Here is a 20,609-nt window from a genome sequence, read left to right as displayed (position 1 = left end):
AGTTAGAATCAAGTGACGTATCGAAACATTATAGCACTCACCAAACAATCCAGCTGTGAGACTGGGTTCTTGTTGCCGGGCTGAGAGATATCCCAGGCCTTAACGCAACCCTTGCCGCCGGTGTACACGTACTTGGTGGGGTTCGAGATCGTGACGGCGCACACCACTTCACCATGGTTCAGGGAACTGATTTGCCGGGCGTGTCGTGGGATTCCCGGACCCACGAGGGCATCCTGCGGAAAAGGGACCGGCTGCATTTGTCCCTCCGCGTTCACGTGAAAAGAATAGGCTCTGCGGGGGAAGAAATAGGTATTTAGTTCGAGATTTTAACAACAAAAAGATGACTGAGGTTGAATCCTAGTGAAGAATTCGTGAAAAAGCTCCTTATAACGGGTGGCAACTAGAATTTTGTCGTAGGACTATGTCTTTCATTTCTGTACTTAGAGTGTATGGTTTTGAACGTTAACTCTTTCTCTACGGCAGTATGCTCCGTCGGAGTGCTACCGCTGAACGGAGCATTGCGCCGAAAAGTATGCACATCACGCGGATGTCGTCAATAGACGACGCTCGTAGTGAAAGGGTTAATACCTCTTAGCCGGCTAGACGGCATATAATCATTGACCCGAAAACTTGTTTCAATTGCTTAGAAATTGCTTTGAAAACAGACTGTTGAAAACAGATTGTTGAAAACACACAAATCTGTATATAAGCGGGTGCCCGCTCGGAAATCCATTTAGTTATACAGAGCAGAATCGATTATATACAGTTTCCGATTTCTTTCTGTTTGGTCGTTGCAGGTTGCTGGATGAATGATGAATCGGGAAAAGCTTGTTTATATTCAATAAATTTAAAACGGGCGGAGCTTAAAATGCAATATTTTTTTCTCAACACAGCATTCTTCCACATAAATTTAAGCATTTTCAGTCCCTTTTGTAAAAAAAAGTTGACGATCGCATGTCACACTTTTTGGTCGAATTTTTCCGTCGCAACAGTCGTATCCGCAAATGGTACACTCTCTCCAATCGATTTGGTATAAAATTGAGGTCCCGGCAGCGTTCTGGAGTCTTCTCTGACGTATGTTTCGTCATTCACGAGAATGCACTAATTGGAATTGTTCAAAATACGCTCATATAGCGTTCGAGTTCGTGTTTTAGCGCGATTCTGATGCTGCGGTATTTGTTTTACCACTATTTGCTCTTTATAGGTCTTTGGACCATGTCTCTGTTTAATCCGTTGTATCATTCTGCCAATTGTGCAAAATTTTCCTTTTTCTTTCCAAATCAATCCGCGACAGTTGGGGGTCTCCGTAGCCACATTGGTTGCGCGTTCGCTTAGTAAGCGATCGATCGTGAGTTCAAAACTCAGGGCCCTCATTGACCATCTATGTGTTGTTACAGAATAACTATGTCCACGCAACAATCCTAAGCGATGGAGATCGATCCACGGTCGAAATAAGATCGATTCATCCATACAACTGCTCTGCTCTGCAAGACACATAACTCAACAATGATCAATGAACTGTCTCCGCTGTCCGGTCTAACTGGATAATGGGAAGAACAGAAGGAAAATTCTTACGTCTAAATGGCTACTGTGTAAATGTGTGCCATATTGCAATGGTATTAGAAGGGAATACTTTAACGCCAAAAAATGGCAACTGTGTAATGTGCTAATTATAGATATGATAAACATGTGACATGTACAAGATTAAAATTCGGCTCTGTTACAGCTAAAATGCTAATGAACCTAAAATAAACAAAAGGGATAAAAAAAATCCGCGACATTTCGAAAACAACTTAATGACAGCGACTAAATGACTTGTATTTCGATTTTTGACATGTAAACAAAGCGTCCTCTGATTACACGACAGAAAAAGTTCACCCGTTTGTGTGTAATAATGTGTTAAATGTTTAAGACTACTTTTCGATACACTCCATAGTGCAGAGCATGCACTGACGGACAGAAGCAAACCAGAAAATAAATATTAAATAGGATGTATGATATGTCGGATTTCATATCATTATATGGAGATTGATTGCATATGATTGGATTACACGTACGAATTGTTTGATTTTAGGCGTTTTCATACAGATAACCGTGATGGGAGTACAAATATGTAATCGTTCAGATTCTCAGACTTTCTTACTTCATTCGCCTCTAGCCGTTGTCGCTGCCATTTGGTCGCTAGCAAGAGATGATAAATCGTGAATGATTTATTGGTGACTTTTTCAGAACGATCAATTAGTTTCCGTGAATTCAAGCATTGTTTCCGGGTTCAAAGTGACTTCGAAACCACGACTGTGGAGTCGGAGAAAAAATTTCCGATTCCGACTTCGACTCCTGCTGAAAAAATAGAAATAATTTGAAACCAGTTTTTTTAGAACGTTTTATTTACGTTTTTGTCTGGTTAGATAAAAATTAACATCAAAATTCAAAATGGTCGTTCAAAAGAATTGGTTCAGCCAAATCTTCCTCCATGGAGACTCAAAAATCTGACTTCACAGTTTTCAAAACAGAGAACAGCTTTTCTACGCCGACTTGAGTTGGTGGCATGGTAGTAATCTCGTTAGTGCAACATCCATGAAGAGCTCAGGAAACACTGGGATCACTTTATGCACTGTCAACCGGAACAACCGGAATAATTTTACAGACTCCGACTCCGTTTCATTCATGAAATTCATTCCAACTCCGACTCCGACACCCTGTTCAAAATATTTTAAGCCGGATGTCTTTCTGATGCTGTTCTAAGTGTGTTTTGAAACGTTATATTTGGGAGCTATGGCAATGTATTTTTGCTCAGAGATACTGAAAAACTACTTGGATATTCAGTAAGTTCAGTGTATCAGCGTCGCTCTAAATAGTGAGCAATAAACAGTACATGCTGATTCTGAGAGTCATTGTTTCGCAAAAGTTCGCGCTCTCCCCACACAGTGAAAGCATTTATTCATCGGCCCTTGTCAGTTAGAAAGTGAAGTGTGGATTGTTGTGTTGCTGGGCTGGGTTTCGTACATAACTATCTATAGCATTAAGAAAGACTGCTAGAGCGAGACTGTGCTTTGGATAATTATGATAATGGTTTAAATTGTGAGACTTCAAAATTTCTCAGTTCATTCGCTTCTAGCATTGAAGAAGACCAATTTGAAACAGATAAACTAAACTATCGGCCTTGAGAAAGGCTGTTTGGAAAAACTCGTTGCTGGTTGCTGGATGAATAATGAATCGCGAAAAGCTTGTTTATACTCAATAAATTTGAAACGGGCGGAGCTTACATTGCAATATTTTCTCTCTCAACACTGTCCGCAGAACGAACTCTGTATTCGCTATTTCTATTTCATGAAAACGTGTCTTGTTTTCTCATTTGGCACCATTGTAAAAGGACGTAATCTTACGTGAAAAGAATTAGGTAATAATTACATGCAAAATAGTTTAAAATAAAGTCATACCAGATGTGTTAACCAGAAGATACTTCTTATTTCAACCATGATTAAATAACACGATTGTTCCACGCATTATATTGATCACGTTTTTTCAATTCATCGGACAGTATTCAGATTCTTACATCCAACTGTCGAGGGAGATCGCTGCGAAGGATGATTGAACTGTAACGGACGGATTTTTTTTCTCGGGATATCGCTATTACCTTATACTAAAGGCTGTCCCGAGTCAAATTGCATCACGAGAAAAGATTTGGCAAAATTCATCCATTTGACCGATCATCTCCAAATTATAAGAGAATAAAATAAAACATATTATTCAACTTTCGTTCCATATTCAAATGCACGAGTCTTCACACTACTCATAAGATCATGCACAACGTTTAGACCAATTTTCGTTTGTGCAGAAACATAGGTTTTCTTCATATCTTCCTCCGAGTTTATTTCCTCAGGATGCTTAGGAAGTGTCTGCTTCATTATGGCCCAGTACTCAACTGGCCGCAGTTCCGGTGTGTTCGGGGGACTGAGATGCTTTGACACGAAAATGACGTTCTTAGTTTTGTATCACTTCAAAACATCTTTCCAGTAATGGCACGAGGATAGATCAGGCCAGAAGATCGTAGGTTCTTTGTATTGCTTCAGAAGTAAAAGTAGACGCTTTTGGAGTATAAGGGTGGGTTTAGACTAGTGATATATTCATGTGAAGAAATATGATGAGATTTATAGAAATCGCGTCAACCATTTACACTAGCGTGAACTTCTATAATGAATATATTCATATTTTAGATGAATTTATTCACCTGAAGTAGAACTGCATCCAACTTTAGTGATTTCTCACCAGTGAGAAATTCACAAGCGTTTACATATGCTGAATTTATTCAAGTTATATATACCTCGAATAAGTGTATCATATTTATTCTCACCCGTTTACACCTGTTTTCACGTGAATAAATTCATCTATAGCTATAGATCTCCCTAATGTAAACCCGCCATAGGAACGAATATTTGAAGAACATTTTGATCCCGTTTCAACAAAAAAAATCATGCAGATGGACAATAAGTGTTTTATTCGAATAAAGCGTCATCGCATTACGCCAAAAAACACAATCCTCTCTGAATTTTTGTCCACGTTTCGTACCTAAAAACCCCTACCCGACAAAACTGCCTCGTCAAACGGAAGGTACGTCGAACAGCGAACAGTTCACTAATTTATAATAAAATGTATCTTTTATATCAATAAATCAGATTTCCTTCAAGTATGTTTGTCTTTTTTTAACAGCTTAAGAAAGAAGTCCCAAAATTTTAGTTGCCACTCATTATTAGATAATCAATTACAACGAAAAACAACTCACGGTTTTCCTCCAGGAATCGCAATTGGACCGAGTGGGGCCCGCATCTGCGGATGGGGATCGAATCCAAGTGGTGCCCGGCCGTAGTTGTTTAACGAGTGCGGCAGATTGTTGTGCACTCCGGGTCCCGCGTAGGCCGCTTGAAGTTCATGAGGTGCTCCTGGAATTGCAACAGGTCATTGTTATTAAAATAACATATATTCGGCAGCTAATGGTTTGTCTTGAACTTACCATTCAGAGGTCCTCCAAGGTACGGCGGATAGCCTGGGTTCAATACTGGTGGTTTGTTCACGACTTTGGGAACCCCATTACTGGCGGCCGAATTTGTAGGGGTGGCGGGTTTGGCAATCGGTGTGGTTGGCTTATCGTCCAGCTTCTTGTTGGACGGGGTGGAAGCGTTTGAAGAAGTTCCTGAAACAAGAAAAAAATAACGTGAGTGTACAGCTCTTAACCTAACATTCTTTTTTTCCATCCGATCAAAGCAACCTCTGACTTCGTGCAAAATCGCCGTCTCATTTGCACGCGACGTAATATTTTAGTGCAATAAATTTTCACGCTCTAGCTCTTAGTAGCAAGTATCGAAATAATTGTGCAAAATTCCTAGAACCAATGTCATCCAGCAAGAAGGCTGCTCGAAGCGGCAGCGGCAGCAGCAAAAGCGACCCCAGCAACGAATCCCTCCTTGGATCAACCTTGTCACTGACGCGTGCATTGGGACAACACGGTTACCACCTTGGAGCGAAAATTGGGGAGGGCTCCTTCTCATCGGTACGATTGGCGAAATGCGTCAGCAAAAATCAGAACGTTCAAACGCTGGCCTGCAAAGTAATAGACGTCCGCAAGGGATCCGAAGAGTTTGTGAGGAAGTTTTTCCCCCGGGAACTTAGTGTGCTGATGAAGGTTCGTCATCCGTACATCATCAAGATCCATAGCATCTTCAAGCGGGAGCGAATGGTGTTTATTTTTATGACTTACGCCGAACGTGGGGATTTGTTGAGATTTATCAACGAAAACGGTCCCATCAAGGAGAATCAAACGAAGCGGTGGTTTGCCCAGCTGGTGTATGCTCTGCAGTATTTGCATGCGATCGATATCGCTCATCGGGACTTGAAGTGCGAAAATATTCTGCTCTCGAAGGCCGGCTCCGTTTTGCTGGCCGATTTCGGTTTTGCGCGTGTTTGCGGGGAAGAAAACGGAGCCTTCTCGGAAACGTACTGCGGATCATCGGCCTACGCCGCACCGGAAGTTATTCTCGGCAAACCGTACAACCCAATGGTGGCCGATGTTTGGTCGCTGGGAATTGTTCTGTTTGTGATGCTGAATGCTGCAATGCCATTCGAGGATGGAAACGTGAAGAAGTTGGTAGACGACCACCGAAACAGGAACTACGGTTTTGTAGAGGCTGTCGGAAAGGACTTAAGCTTGCCGGCTAAGAGGACGGTTTTCGAACTGCTGAACCCGAACCCGAACGAAAGGATTCGGCTCAATCAGCTGTTCGGTTTGAAGTGGATCGATCGAAATTCTACGAAGGAGCCCAAACGGAGCATAGGAGAGTTGTGTCTGAGGAAAACAACCACCACCGCTACTGGGTCAACCAAAACCACTGGATGTCGATGTTGACTGATATATATATATTGTGTATATTTTTGACTTGACAAGTACAAAAAATGGCCTAACTTTAAAGAGACTCTTTAATTTTTTTAAGGACATAATCATTACCTGATCGAGGAGAGTGGGTTCCAATGCGTTCGCGGTCTTGAACATCTAGCTTTTTCGGCATCATGCCATTTTCTCGCGGGGAAGCGGTACCTGAAAATGATTAGAAATATAGATAATGTACGATTGTGTTTAAATGTCTTGATTTAAAAGAATCTTGGAAAGAATATGAAAATCATTTTTGAATCTGTCATTTCTAGTTTGCTTTGTCAGTTTGAAAACATGAATTTTGCTACAAATTTTTCAACTAAGTCTTCTATGAAATTGGGAATCATATCTGGGATATATGAGGGGCTTAGAATGAAAGGGGTGTAAGTGATCGATCGATTTGGTCATAACTTAGCTGCAAATACATTCCCAGCTGTATTTGAAAATGTGGAAGATAGGTCAGAACCTCATCTATCGGATTGTATAGCAAACTTTAATTGGAACGTTTTTGCCGTTGAGATATTAACTAAATAAAAAGTTGATGAAGAGAAATAGATCAAGTCACTTACACCCCTTGCATTCTGAGCCCCTCATATGATTATGTTTTTCTAGACATCTATTCCAATTTATGAAATAGGAATTTTAGCAAACGGAAACCACTTTCTGAAATTGGGATGGCTCAAAGAATTTAGACTTCCGTTCTTTCCTTTCGCTGTGAAACTCTTCATCAATGGTTCATATTTTGAAGCCAAGAATAAATCCAGACAATTTTTGATACCCTGTTCTGAAATAAAGCGTATTTCACTCAAAGCGTTTTGTATCGATCAAAACAAATGGTAGTCGGAAGAAGCAAGAACTGGGCTATAAAGCGGGTGAACACGAGTTTCGCATCCGCTTTATTCCAAATAGTTTTTTACATTGAACAGCAAAATGAGGCCGAGCGTTGCCATGATGGCATATTATCGACTCGTGTCTAGTCCCATAATCTAGGCGTTTTCGGCAAATAACTCGCTTTACACGAATTAATAGTTGTTTGTAGAAGTCTTCATTGATCGTTTGACCAGGTTTTAGCAGCTCATAGTGGATCACACCCTTTTGATCTCACCAAATATAGAACTTTACATTGACACCGTGGATATTCTGCTTCGGCGTTGATATTCCTGATTGGCCGGGCTTTACAGACGATCTTTTGCGTTTTTGATTGTCGTAGCGAATCCTTTTTTCCATCCCTGGTAACAATTCAATGCAAAAAAGATTTTCTTTAGTGCCGTTCAAGCAACATTTCGGACATGTAAAATTAGTTCGACATCTCTCACTTTAAATTCGTATTAAACATAAGTTTATTGCTTTTGGATGTATACTGTTGCTTTGAGTCGTTTAGAAATAGATTGTCGAGTTACTCCAAATGACTCCCGAATCTTCATCGAGTAATGTATCTAATTCTGCGTCTTCAAGCTTTTTGCAAACCATTCCTACAAAATCTATCCGATGGTGCAGAGTCACCATGAACTTGCAACAAAACTCGACATTTTCAACGCAATAAAAATTGAACTTGTTGTACAAAACTCACAGATTTGTAAATAATATTTGCTGGACAAATGTCGAGATTTCACGATTCAGAAAAACTCGTCGACAATTCATAGCACCCTGATCTTGTGGAAATGGAACGAAATAAGTAAGAAATAAGACACCTTATGTTTCGGGGTATGATTAGTCGAATAGAAAAAAAAATCGAATTACTCAACTACATAACTTAGGTGGGCTACACTGACGCAAAAAATACATCTACACCGCGTAAATGAATACTCAAGCTTTATTTCTTGTTGTCGCACCCGGTGGTATCGTGAATTATGTTAGGCGTCGTGCACAAATTACGTAACGCTAAAAACCCGGATTTTGGGCCCCTCTCCCCCCCCCCTCCTAAGTAACGCAATTTCCTATCTCTAATACACAGAAAGTAATGCAACCTCGACCCACCTCCCCCCCCCCCTTTTCGTGTTACGTAATTTGTGCACGACGCCTTAAAATAGAAGAATTTTTCGGGATATATTTTTCCCAGGAAATTTGGATCGGTTATTGTTTCAGATGTGAAAAGAAACGATTTTGCGTAAGCGATTTTGAGATTCATGAGGAAGCACAAAGTGAAGCGAAAGCTCGGAGATGGGAGGTCTCGTTCAACCTCAGTCCATATAGTGTAGTCCAGGAGGAGTTTAATCTAGATGTAACCAGCAGAACGGGCGGGAACCACCTTCCTGAAGTAGTGCAGCGGAGCTACCATAAGAAAAAGATACTAACGATACTAACAATACTAAAAAAAAGACCTGGATTTCGCAAAGGAAAATGTTATTTGGAATAAGGTTGTTTGGACTGATGACTGAGCGTCTGCAACCCAGATTAACTCAAGCTACAGTCAAACACAAAAGTGGATCACCGCTTGTATGGGGCTATTTTTCTTGGAATGGATTTTGCAACAATATCAAGATTGATAGGAATATGGCTGGTTAATCCTACACAAGGATCTAGGAGCAAAACTCCCAGGAAAATGAATCTGTGAACAGTGACCCCAAGCACACTACGAATACTGTAATACGTTATTTCTAGTCCAAGAAGATTAGAAGGCTTGTAGTGGCAACCAACGATCCAAACCCCTATGTTCATAGTGAGTCAACCCAAACTGTGACTAACTACTTTACTGTATTTAATCTTTGAACAAATTCGAACGAAAGGATTGGTGTAAGTATTTGTTTGAGGCAGCTGGAAACCTCGTCACCTAGTTATTGATATTTCTGAAAGCACTACCCTCAAGATTATTGAAGGAGTTTTTGAACATATATATTTATAGACCGCAGAAATCATGCGCACACTGGCAAAACGCTATCATTCAACCGAGAGTCGCTCTCCGTGCGTCTGATTGGCTGCGATTGTTTGTTTACATTAGTTTCGCCAGTTTCGTGCGGAAACGATGATTTTCACGGTTCATTTGAATGGGAGAACTTTCACCGGAACGTCACAAAGGATTAAAAAATGGTGCGTTCGCAAATTTGCTTATGAAATGGCGGAGAGAAATGGGTTTGAGCACAACTTTAACCACAAACCCAAAATGGTTGAAAGATACTGGTTGAAAGGATCGGATTTCAGACGAACTTGATTTCAGTGAAAGTATTTCTCGATTGATTGATTTTAGTCCATCGGAGTGAAACGAATCGGTGCGTTCTCCACGCAAGCTGAAACATCGATTCTTCTGTTCCGTTCATTTCTGCTGCAGACATCTGTTCCGTTCCGTTCATTTCTGCAGGAGATGTACTCTTAATTTAACGTGAAAGATAGCAGCAATATATTGAGCCAGTATGAACAAGGAGCAACTCGAAATGCAGTGACGATTGAGTTACGACGTGTGAATGAAAGTGGATTTGAAGAGTCTCGTCATCTACAGACTCCATCGATTTCTTGCTACTGTCTAACTAGACCACAGCTAAGGAAAAACTACCGGGACTACAAGAGGCCACTCCGGCGTGTAGAAGGATCAGCATACAGAATTTCTTGATGAAACTCGAAAGCTTTTTCTACATTCCAAATGTATCTCCATTCGATTTCTGGCTGTGGAAACTCAAAATACCGTTGAAAAGGTCTTGTTGTTAGTGTGGAGATGAGAAAATTCAGATCGCTGCGATTGGGATAAGCTCTGGTCTAAAGAGAGACATTCGGAAGCGATATCACCAGCGAGAGTATCAGAGAACTAAGTGTCCATAAATGTCTACTTTGAACTGTATGGTGGGCTCAGCTACGTCTCAAAAGTGATAAGTTTTCCCAGACCATAATAGATTATGCTACACCCAAACTTGGCAGAAAACGTTTAATCTTTGGCAGAAATGATGCCATTTCGTGTGCTGGAAGGTCAAATGCGCAAATAATGAGCTGTTTCAAAAGCTTAAAGATGTTTTTTATGTATGCGAGCATACATCTCTTTCTCTTTTCTTTTCTCATTTCATTTGGGATTGTGCCAAAAAAAAGTCCATCGACGTCAACGGGGATCGAAACTATACGAAAAGCTTTCATATGCTTTCTTTTAGATGTGTTTCCTGTTTCGCTCGCTCATATTGGTTCAAGCATATATATTATACAAATGATATACATGTATTGGGGAGTTCAAATTTCCTGTTATTTTTCAGCTCATTTTATGTAATAAATCGGGATGCCAAAACATGTGCTAAAAATTAGCTTTGGGTGTCGTGAACATCGTGAATTTTAAGTGCGCAACTATATTCCCCCTGTTTGTCAATAGATGGCTCCAGCAGTGCAGATCGATCTCCAAACCATCATGATCCAAACATAGACATTTGGCAAATAAAACGCGTTCACACCTTAATGATTTTCTTTTGGCGCCATCGGTTGTGTGAAAATGTGTGATTTTGTGCCAAATAATTGTCATTTGTTTCATTCGAAGAAAACAACGGTTGAGGCGCATGGAGAGCTCCGAAACGTTTACGGAGATTCTGTTCTAATGCTAAACAACGTGCGGCGTATTATTCCTTCGCTTCAAAGACAATGATTTCGATGGTGACGATCGTTGTCATGAAGGAAAGCTTTCGAAGACATTAAATAAGAGGCATTGCTCGTAGAGGATCTGTGCTTAAAGCAAGAAGAGCTTGCTTCGGTGAGGAAAAATGTGCTCATTACAGCAACTCGCAAAAAAGGACGCCATGGTATCTGTCCGATCATGCTTCTACATCGTCGGATCAACCAAATTTTTATGCTGCCGATATTATATGCCTTGTAGGTGGTGAGACTGGCCGGTTATATTTATTGTGAACTGCTGAAAACGAACCAAACCATCACTGGGAAACGGTATCGATTTCAACTGATGTGATTAAGCCGAACACTGCGCGAATAGTAGACACAATACGAGCGGAGGCACGAGAAATGATTCTATAGCTTGACAATGCTCAGCCTCACTTTGTCCAACCCGTTATAATCTATTTGAACACGCTCAAATTGGAAGTCCTACCCCATCCGTAATATTCTTCAGATATTGCGCCGTTCGATTATTAGATCTTCTGTTCGATACCATATGTTCTGGATAATCAGCAGTTCCGCTGGTATGGAAATATCAAAAAAGGCTTGATTCGTGGATAGCCGCCAGAGGCAAAGACTTTTACCGTAACGGTTTTCGAGCTCTGTCAGAAACATGATAAAAATTTAGTTAGCGATGAGTAATATTTTGAATGGTCCAACAGTAATCATCTAATAAAACCTAATATCGATAGAGAATAGAATAGATAGAGCAGTTAGTGAGTGGAATTCGATAACTGGATTGGAAGGCCCAATCATCAAACGAGAAATGTATTCGAAAATTCTGGAGGGTGACGAACACTAGGGTACCGATGAATGTATGGGAAAAAATCGAAAACATCCTCTGCCGAATTTTAGCTCAATCGGACTTAAGATAGAGTGGCGCAAAGCGGTGAGTTTTTTGATAATCGAAAAATCACCTAAGCGGCTCCCCGGAAAGGAAATCGGAGTTTTCGAAAAAAAATTGTTGATGCCAAATGTCTTGAAATTGCATGAAACGTCGAGATCTAGTATCATCTCGAATTTTTTTTTGCCGAAATTCTTTTTTTTTCGGAGTACGAAACGAAAAGTATGGTTTTGGGTGCCAATCTAAATAGTTATCTCGACTTTTCATTCAGAGCTTGCGACGAAATGTTGCTTTACACGATAATATACCACCCTATGCAAACTATTAGCTCATTCGGACTTCATTTACTGGTGTCACAAGCGTTAAAATTTGAGTTTTTTGAAAATCGAAAAATCACCGGAAATCAAGGTTTCACAAAAAAAGTTTGGTGCCAAATGTCCTAAAATTGCATGACACGTCGAGATTTAGTTATCTAAAAAAAACTTTTTTTTTGACAAAATAAAATTCGAAATTACTGTAAATCTCGATGATTAAAGCAATATTAAGACGTTTGGCATCAAAGTTTTCTTTTTTTGGAAATCTCGATTTTCGGTTATTTTTTGTTTTTCAAAAAAAAATCAAATTTTAACGTTTGTGACACCAGTAAATGAAGTCCGAATGAGCTAATATTTTGCGTAGGGTATATTAACGTGCAAATTAACATTTCGTTGCAAGTTCCGAATGAAAAATCGAAATAACTATTTTTATTGACACCCAAAACCATACTTTTCGTTTCGTATTAAGTCCCAGAGTGCCGATTTTTGACAAAAAATTTTTTTTTGGAGATGACATTAGATCTCGACGTTTCATGCATTTTTAAGACATTTGGCATCAAAAAAATTTTTTTTTCGAAAACCCTGATTTCGTTGGGTGATTTTTCGATTTTCAAAAAACTCAAACTGACCGCTTTGCGCCACTCTCCCTCAAGTCCGATTGAGCTGAAATTTGGCATAGGGTGTTTTTCGAGGTGGTGAACATTTTTATGGGGTAACTTTTTGAAATTCGAGAAGACCATTTTCATTGGCACACTAATGAACACCTTGGAAAAAATCTAAAGACGCTTTAAGTGTTCTTTTGGACGGATACGAACGATCATCTCCTGGAGAGCTGACCTGATAGTTGATAATGAACTATGTACGACGCAATGTGCAGAAACTGGGCGATCTGTCAGAAACCTTGCAAATTCTCAGGCGACTCTCAACAAAGCGATGAATGTTTGTTATTCAATGTGGTGGTCAGTTCATTTGATTTTTCTGTTATGATATCAAAATGATCGATAAATTTGTCCACTCGGATTCTTGATAACGACAGAAAACGATAGCTGTGAGATTCTAGGAGCCATATTTTTAGAGGAAATTTGTACCTACTACTGTTGGTCGCGGGCATAATGCGAACGAAGAGAAATTTAACAATTCCTTCCTTTGGAAATGAAATGCGATGAAAACAGCAAAACGATCACACCCGACGACGGAAACATCAACTATCCTTCATCAAATAGATAGTTTTACGAACACTAGGCGCGAAGGAACGATGGTGAAAGTTTATTAAAAAATAATATTTATATTAAAACTAGCTGACCCGACGAACTTCGTCCCGCTCAAAATAGATTTTTTGATTTGAATACTTTCAAACATCCACGTTTTCTTACTAAGTGAACGTTAGTGAGTCCAATCACTGAACTCTTCATTGATTGATTACCATTTGACGCTTCACAATTTTCTTTTGCTATAAATTGTCTAGTACTTCTACAAAAATTCGTTCTTATAATATAAAATTATTTTCAGACACAATTCTCGTTCAAGGTTCTTGAAGCATTTGGAAATAACATGTTTCTCCGTTGCATGAAATACATGTTTGATACAGAGAATGTTACAAAATAAAGACAGCTGAAATCGGACCATTCCTTCCTCGGGTTTAGGGCACACCAACACATTTGGCCTTCCATTTTTGTTCATATAGAAAGAAGATATAGGAATGCGTTATTCCGTCTGAAAATCCTTTTCCACTTTCGAACAAAAATCAATTTCGTTAGCGCTAACATCAAATGGACTAACAACGCTTAGCTAATTGTAGAGCATATGGGAATTCAATTTTCCGAATTTCCCGATTTTTCTCTCCGCTATATTCATATACGGGAAGAGACGAATACAACGAAATATAGATGACTCAAATTGAACCATTCCTTCCTCGGGTATTGCGCTTACCAATACATTTGGCCTTCTATTTTTATTTATAGATATAAGATAAGGAAATGCGTTATTTCGCCTGAAAATCCATTTCCACTTACGAACAAAGATCAATTTCGATAGCGCAAATATTGAATGGATTAACAACGCTTATTATGATGTAAATTTCGAACATGTGGGAATTCAATTTTCCGACCTTCCTTCAGGATTTTCCGAAAATTTTTGATGTTTCTCTCCACTATATTCATCTACGGGAAGAGACGAATACAACAAAATACAGGAGGCTAAAATCGGACCATCCCTTCTTCGGGTTTTCCGCTTACCAACAGATTTTACCTTACATTTCTATTTATATAGATTAATATTGCAGTCAACTCTCCCTAACTCGATGTTCTGTATCTCGATGTTTTCCCTAACTCGATGGATTTCAAGGCACCTTCGATTTTATAAGCATTCTTCTCTCCGTAACTCGATGTGTTTTGATTCATTCCTTCATGGATTTTCACCTCCCTAACTCGATTGATTTCCGCGTACATGTTTTTGTGCGTTATTACCTCTGATTTCAATTGCTCTTGAAAGTGAACACGGAGTGTTCGTGTAATCAAACAATTTCTTTTCAAGTATGGAAAACCACAAGAAACCTTACAAGCAAACAATCAAAACGCTAACCGTTGCGCAACGTTTGAGCATCATCGAGCAGGTCGAAAAGTATGGACGAAAGGGGTCTGAAGCTGCAAAAAATTTCAGCATTGCACAAAGTACGGTGTCAACACTATTCAAACTAAAGTAAAAATGGAATCGGAATGGAAAATTGAATCTAGACCAAAAGCATATAAGGTTGGTCGGCATCGAAAAGCTGGAGCGGTCAATGGATTTTTGTCTCATCAAGCCAGAGAGAATAATTTACCTCTCTCAGGTTCTATTCTTCGGGATACGGCTTGCGAATTTGTCCAGAAACTGGGAATTTCCAACTTTAAAGCACAACCAACAATGATGGGAGCGATAAACTACCGTTGCTGATCAATGGAAATAGTAAAAACCCACACGATGTTTCAATAAGAAGAAGTCATTACCAGTGATTTACGAGAGCAACACCAAGGTCTGGAAGGTGCTTTTTGAGGAATGGATCATGCAATTTGACGAAAAATTTCCAATGGAAGTAGAAAGGTATTATTTCTGGAATTATGTGTTATGGTAATGTATCATACTTATATCTATTTCTTCTCGAATGTGGTCATGTTCGTTAATAACTATACATTGCACCCAAAATCACTCCGACCAAAGCTCAATCGATAAGTTTACAATTTTTCCACAAATATTTACTTCCGTAGCTCAGCAGCTGGACTTCGACATAATCAAGAACCTGAATCAGTACTTTCGCCATCTTCGATTAATTAGTTCGATTGGTCAAACGAAGATTGCAAGAAATGGAGGATATTTGTCCTTTTCAACCTTCATGTTATTCAGCATTCTTGCTGTATTTTAATGCACTCTAGGACCCTTCAGATATACTAGTATTGGATGCAATTGAAATACTTTCACCCTCTAAAATCAATATGGTTAAATCTGAGACTATTGAAAATTGCTTCAAGAATCCGAATTTTCCTGCAATGATGATGGTGATATTCCGCTGACATAATTAATGCGTCGTGAGCTTGCTGATGTACAATACCGTTCGATTGCTCAATGTCATTTAATGATTAGTGCAAAAAGAACCAAAAAGTGATTTGCTGTGATCTGATGCCAGATACCGATATACTGGGAAGTGTTGAAAAAGCTGAGAAAAATGCTGAAGATAGTAGTTCTATGGAGATGGAGAACATTCAGGAAGGTTCAGATGATTGTGTCGAAATTACATCTTCGAACGTTAAATCAAACCTGAAGAATATGTCCGGAATATTGAAATCAACTGAAAATGTTCCTGTGAAACTATTCGAACATTTCTTTGTGATTGAACAGTTCCTGCGTGATCGTTACAGTTTAGTTTGAATAACATACTTAATCAATATTTTCTTTGTTAACCTAGTTCCTGATGCAGCTCGGACTCGATTATATACAAACTCGATATGATTCGAATTTAAGTGGCTTTTATAAGTACAGTAGGTTAAAAAAAGTAGGTTAAAAATAGATTTTTGAAGAATTTGATTGAATTTTCATCAGGAATTGTTTATATCGATATTGCAGCGAAATTAAGAGAGATAGAAGTTGGGCGTCAAAGAACAAATTGCAGAGGGGTTAGAGAGTGAATTTAATTGGTAGAAACAATCATGTTTAGTATGAATTTTTGAGATAAAATGAATAATTACAAATAAAAAAAATACTTTTAAATATTCTTCTTCCAAAATGTTATTTTAATCCACTTATTTAGATGTTCCACTACTATATCCTATACTAAATTTTCTCATCTTTCAAATGAAAGCAACAGAATCGGATTACGTAGCGTACTTTTCAGTGTAGAGTCAGTTTGAGCCAACGAGTCCGAAACAAAGAAAAAGTTTTATAACTCTGTCATCGCTGAAATTCGAACATATGTGTAGGATTTTTTTCGTGAAATATAACCGTCTATCACCTCCTGAAAGATTCTGGAATTTTTTTTTTTTATGTGAGAAAGGTGTTTTTTCACTTTAAGGGAATGTATCAAAACTTCAAAATACGTCCCTAACTCGATGTTCCCTTTGGATATCGACTTAGGGAGAGTTGACTGTTGTGTTTATGTGTGTTTTTCGTATGTATTCGTATCTATTCGAAAATAAATCACAGAAACAAATTCAACAAGTGTAGCTCAATCGAGATTTTTGAATGGTTTTTGTTTTTAAGAGAAAAGTTTGGTTATCAACTATTCACTTTCTTCTTTATCTGATGTACTCACCATTATGATGCTGGTTCGGCATGGGGCTCATCGGATTAATCTCGGACGCGTCATCCACCACCAAATCCTGGTCCGACTTCTCACCATCGGACTGCTGTCAACAACCGAGAAAGGAAACATTCCAAATCATTCGTAAATCGTGTCCGAAGCACACACTATTGTACTTTTATCCAACTTACATGTCCCATATCCTTCTCCTCCTTCTTAACTTTTTTCAGCTCATGGGAAGACTCGGGTGTGCGGGGTCGGTACTTGTCCCGGTCGGTTGGCGAAATGGAACTTCGCTGCAAAAAGAAAACATGATTTTGATCAGTAATCCTAAATTCAAAAGAAAGCACGCAAAAACCAAACACTCACATGTCGATCATCGAGAGGCATAATGTTGCTGTTGCTGCTCTTGGATTCCTCCGGTCGGTGCAGTTCCTGCTTGTTCAGAATTGCCAGCGGATGCTGCGGAGGGGTACTTCCCAAGGCTCCCAGTGGTCCACCAAGGGCACCGGGGCCTAGACTAGGGTGAGGCATCCCCACGGGCATCGGAGGTGCACCGTGGGCTCCCGGGATCTGTTGGGCATGCATTTGCTGGAGTAATCGGGGCAAATCGGGACGTTGTTGCTACGAAAAAAAAAGAAATCAATCATAATCCAATGTGTCCCCTCTCGGAAGAGAAAGAGAGAGAGAAAACAAAACCTGCGCCCCTCTTACCCCTATCACAGCGTTCAGCTCGGACATGGTAATCTGCTTCGCCCGCTCGACCGCAGTCAAGACCTGCTGCTGATGCTCCTGGGACAGGAACGGTACAATCTGAGTGATTATTGCATTTAACCTTTTCGAGATCTCCGTCTGGGTGTGAAAGTGGAAAGAAAAAAGCAAACATGAAAATCATGAAAATTGAGTGTAATTGAATTTTGAATGTGGAACGCGAGCTGCAAGAACCCGGTTTTCCGCCTCTGACGCTCCCCGTTCCCCGTTCAGCTTGGTCGCATTTTCTCTGCACGCTCGAAGAAATTTTTTTGAACTATTTACGGCATCATCCCCAACCGGGTCACAAACTTGGCCAGATTCTGGAGAGTGTTTGCATTCTTTCGCTTTTTGTTTGCACATTTTGTACCCTTTCTCTCCGGCACGGCACATCGTTCGTTGCTGTGTCGTGTGATCCCCGGAATGGCTGCTAAAACTGCTGGTCACGCTCTGAATGCAATTTGATAAATGGCGTGTGAAAATGGAAACTTTGGCTTGACACGGTCCTCTCTCCCTTTGGTCGGTGACCGCAGCAACGACGGAAAAGCGACCGGATGATTTGATTCGGAATTTACTGAATTTGACTTTAATTTTTGAACCAGATTCCGTTCTATGGAAAGTATGATTTTTTCGAACGAGAGAAAAACACCATGAATTGTCATGTTTATGATTCCCTCCGAGAGAACATAACTTTCTACTACTCAAACACAAAAAAAAATCGTGGATGTTCTACCTTGTGTCGGGTGTAAGCGAGGCTCATGTTCTCCAGGCAGCAAACAAGTTTTGATACCGGAATTGTGTGTGAGCCGGGGTTTCTCGTCGTATTTTACCACCTTCCTCCTCCCACCCACCATCATCAGTGAATGCACGGCCGATCGCCAGCAACTTGTACACATTTCATGCTACAAGTTTTTATAGGGCATCTCTCCTGTTCCACACTTCTCCTCGCATCAACAACGGCGAAATGTACAACAGTTTCCCCGAAGGGGACGAAAAGAAGGAGGACGGGGTACTACTCTACATGACACCTCGATGTTCAGCAGTCATCAGCGCACCGCTGAACCTCCGGGGGCACAAACAGCAGAAGTGCAACTTTCATGGAAGTGTTCCTTTTTTTCTTTCTCTGTTTGGTGGTGAAACGCGCAAAAAGGATAGCGAACTTTTCAACTCCGTTTGTGATCTGACTTGGTTAGTGAAGATTCGGGTATTCGGGGTTGGGAAAATATCGCGTGTACGTGCAATGTGCACGATGCAAAAAAGTTTTTTTTGCATCGATATTTGTATTAAGCAATCGCCGAAAAGAAAGGGAACTGTAAAACTCTGAGTTACATTCAAAATAAACCGGATTTGCATTTTGTCATTAAAAATACATTAACGCAATTAAATTCCTGTCAAAATTGTAGTTGCATTCGTGCTGAAATAAAAGTTACAGTCAAAGCTCTCTATGAGGACAGTCTTTATAGCGACAAATCTCTCTATAACGACATGTCCAAAGGTCCCTTCAAAATCGCATAGAAATTCTCTTCTTTATTGCGACATTTCTCTATAACGACCATTCTCTGTAGCGACACTTTACCCCTCAAACATATTATTCTCTAATGTGACAATTTTCAGTGCCACTCCATTCATTCACAGTGCTATAATAATTAGCTGAATTGGGCTTATGATATGACTATGAACGAAAAAAGTCTATGTTATGTTTTGTGAACATTTATCATTTGTTCGTGCTCAACTAATATGAATTTTCGGATATTCTACAAAAACAGAGAAATTTAAAATTACAACGTGATGCTCAGCTCAGCTTTCAAAACACACACATGAAAACTTGTAAACTTATAAAAAATAAAGAGAGCTTATTGAAACAAATGAATTGAAGCATTGTTGTATAAAAAGCCTGTACAAGAAAAAAAAATTGCATTGAACTTAAAAAAAAACCGAAGTGAATTAAAAGGCAGGAAAATTTTTGACATTTAAAATAAGTTGGATATCGTTGAAAAACTTGAAAAGGGCATTAAAAACAAAACATTATCCAATGAAAAACGATTTCATCCATAATTAGAAATAAGAACCAAATTCGTGAAAAGGTAAGAATATGGTTTTAACTGCTGATGTTTAGTATACCAAAATCCAAAAAAATTACAGGTTTCGTCAGTTTTCGCTACAACACAAAAAACTCGCTCGGTTCAGGTGATGTTTTAGAAAAAACTGTTATTTGCCAGCAGGAGATTACATATTTCCCCATATCATAAAATGAACAGCAGCGAAACTAGAACAAGAATCATTCAAAGCGAGCAGCGGATTGTTCATTTTGTTTATTTTGTATCATTTTGTTTATTTATAATTGTCCTAACCATTCAAATAACCAACAAAAATTGAGAAATAGCAGACCGCAATATTTTCCTCCTAAAATGAGCTTTGATATTGGAATAATTATTACATTGAAACTGCACTACCGCAACAAATTAGTTAAGAACCTACTGAAAGCGATAGAAAAAGATGAATTGTTGAATGTCAACCTTCTACAGTGTATTTGTATGTTACCTTATGTGTGACAAAATCATGTCAAACAACCCACTATTGTTATTTGCTTCGTCAAAGCTGGAATTTTGAAGCGCTCACTGAACAAGGTTTTGATTTTTTTGAAGGTTTTGTTATAAACGGTTAATTTATTTAAATATCATATATGGAATAATCGAAATTTTTGTTTTGCAAACTACGTGACTTTTGACGACAATTTATGCAATTTATGAGCAATTTTGTCAGACATGATAGAAACAGTACTTGAATAATCATCTATAGATAGCGTTTCTCTCTTTATAACGACAGTTCTTTATAGCGTGAATTCTCTATAACGACGGTCCCTTGCGATGTCGCTATAGAGTGCTTTCACTGTACGTTAGGCTGCCCATGAATGTATGGGAAAAAATCGACCCGAAA

At 39.3% G+C, this 20,609-nt stretch overlaps 2 protein-coding genes across 6 annotated transcripts in view; one reads left to right on the top strand and one right to left on the bottom strand.

Moving 5' to 3' along the window:
* Positions 1–20,609, bottom strand: part of LOC129768571 (protein groucho-like) — an 81,425-nt gene that overhangs the window by 1,189 nt on the left and 59,627 nt on the right. For 4 of the 5 annotated variants that reach the window (XM_055770302.1, XM_055770303.1, XM_055770304.1 and 1 more), the window contains exons 6-13: positions 17,637–17,774; positions 17,292–17,546; positions 17,114–17,218; positions 16,935–17,028; positions 6,500–6,589; positions 5,012–5,191; positions 4,784–4,940; positions 42–291 (exon numbers count right to left, since the gene is read on the bottom strand). In XM_055770302.1, the coding sequence (XP_055626277.1) occupies positions 42–291; positions 4,784–4,940; positions 5,012–5,191; positions 6,500–6,589; positions 16,935–17,028; positions 17,114–17,218; positions 17,292–17,546; positions 17,637–17,774 (1,269 nt within the window). The remainder of the gene's footprint in view (positions 1–41; positions 292–4,783; positions 4,941–5,011; positions 5,192–6,499; positions 6,590–16,934; positions 17,029–17,113; positions 17,219–17,291; positions 17,547–17,636; positions 17,775–20,609) is intronic. The other variant, XM_055770307.1, reaches the window with a different exon arrangement.
* On the top strand, positions 5,268–6,493 carry LOC129768572 (testis-specific serine/threonine-protein kinase 3-like). Its single transcript, XM_055770308.1, has one exon. The coding sequence runs from the start codon at positions 5,390–5,392 to the stop codon at positions 6,398–6,400; it is 1,011 nt and encodes a 336-aa protein (XP_055626283.1). The 5' UTR covers positions 5,268–5,389; the 3' UTR covers positions 6,401–6,493.

This window comes from Toxorhynchites rutilus, chromosome 2 (genome assembly GCF_029784135.1).
Source record: "Toxorhynchites rutilus septentrionalis strain SRP chromosome 2, ASM2978413v1, whole genome shotgun sequence".
NCBI lineage: Eukaryota > Metazoa > Arthropoda > Insecta > Diptera > Culicidae > Toxorhynchites > Toxorhynchites rutilus.
This window is presented reverse-complemented; position numbering and strand designations above follow the sequence as displayed.

Bases quoted from the DNA above. Each gene is read 5' to 3' on its own strand.
- LOC129768572 (XM_055770308.1), top strand. From the start codon at position 5,390: ATGTCATCCAGCAAGAAGGCTGCTCGAAGCGGCAGCGGCAGCAGCAAA.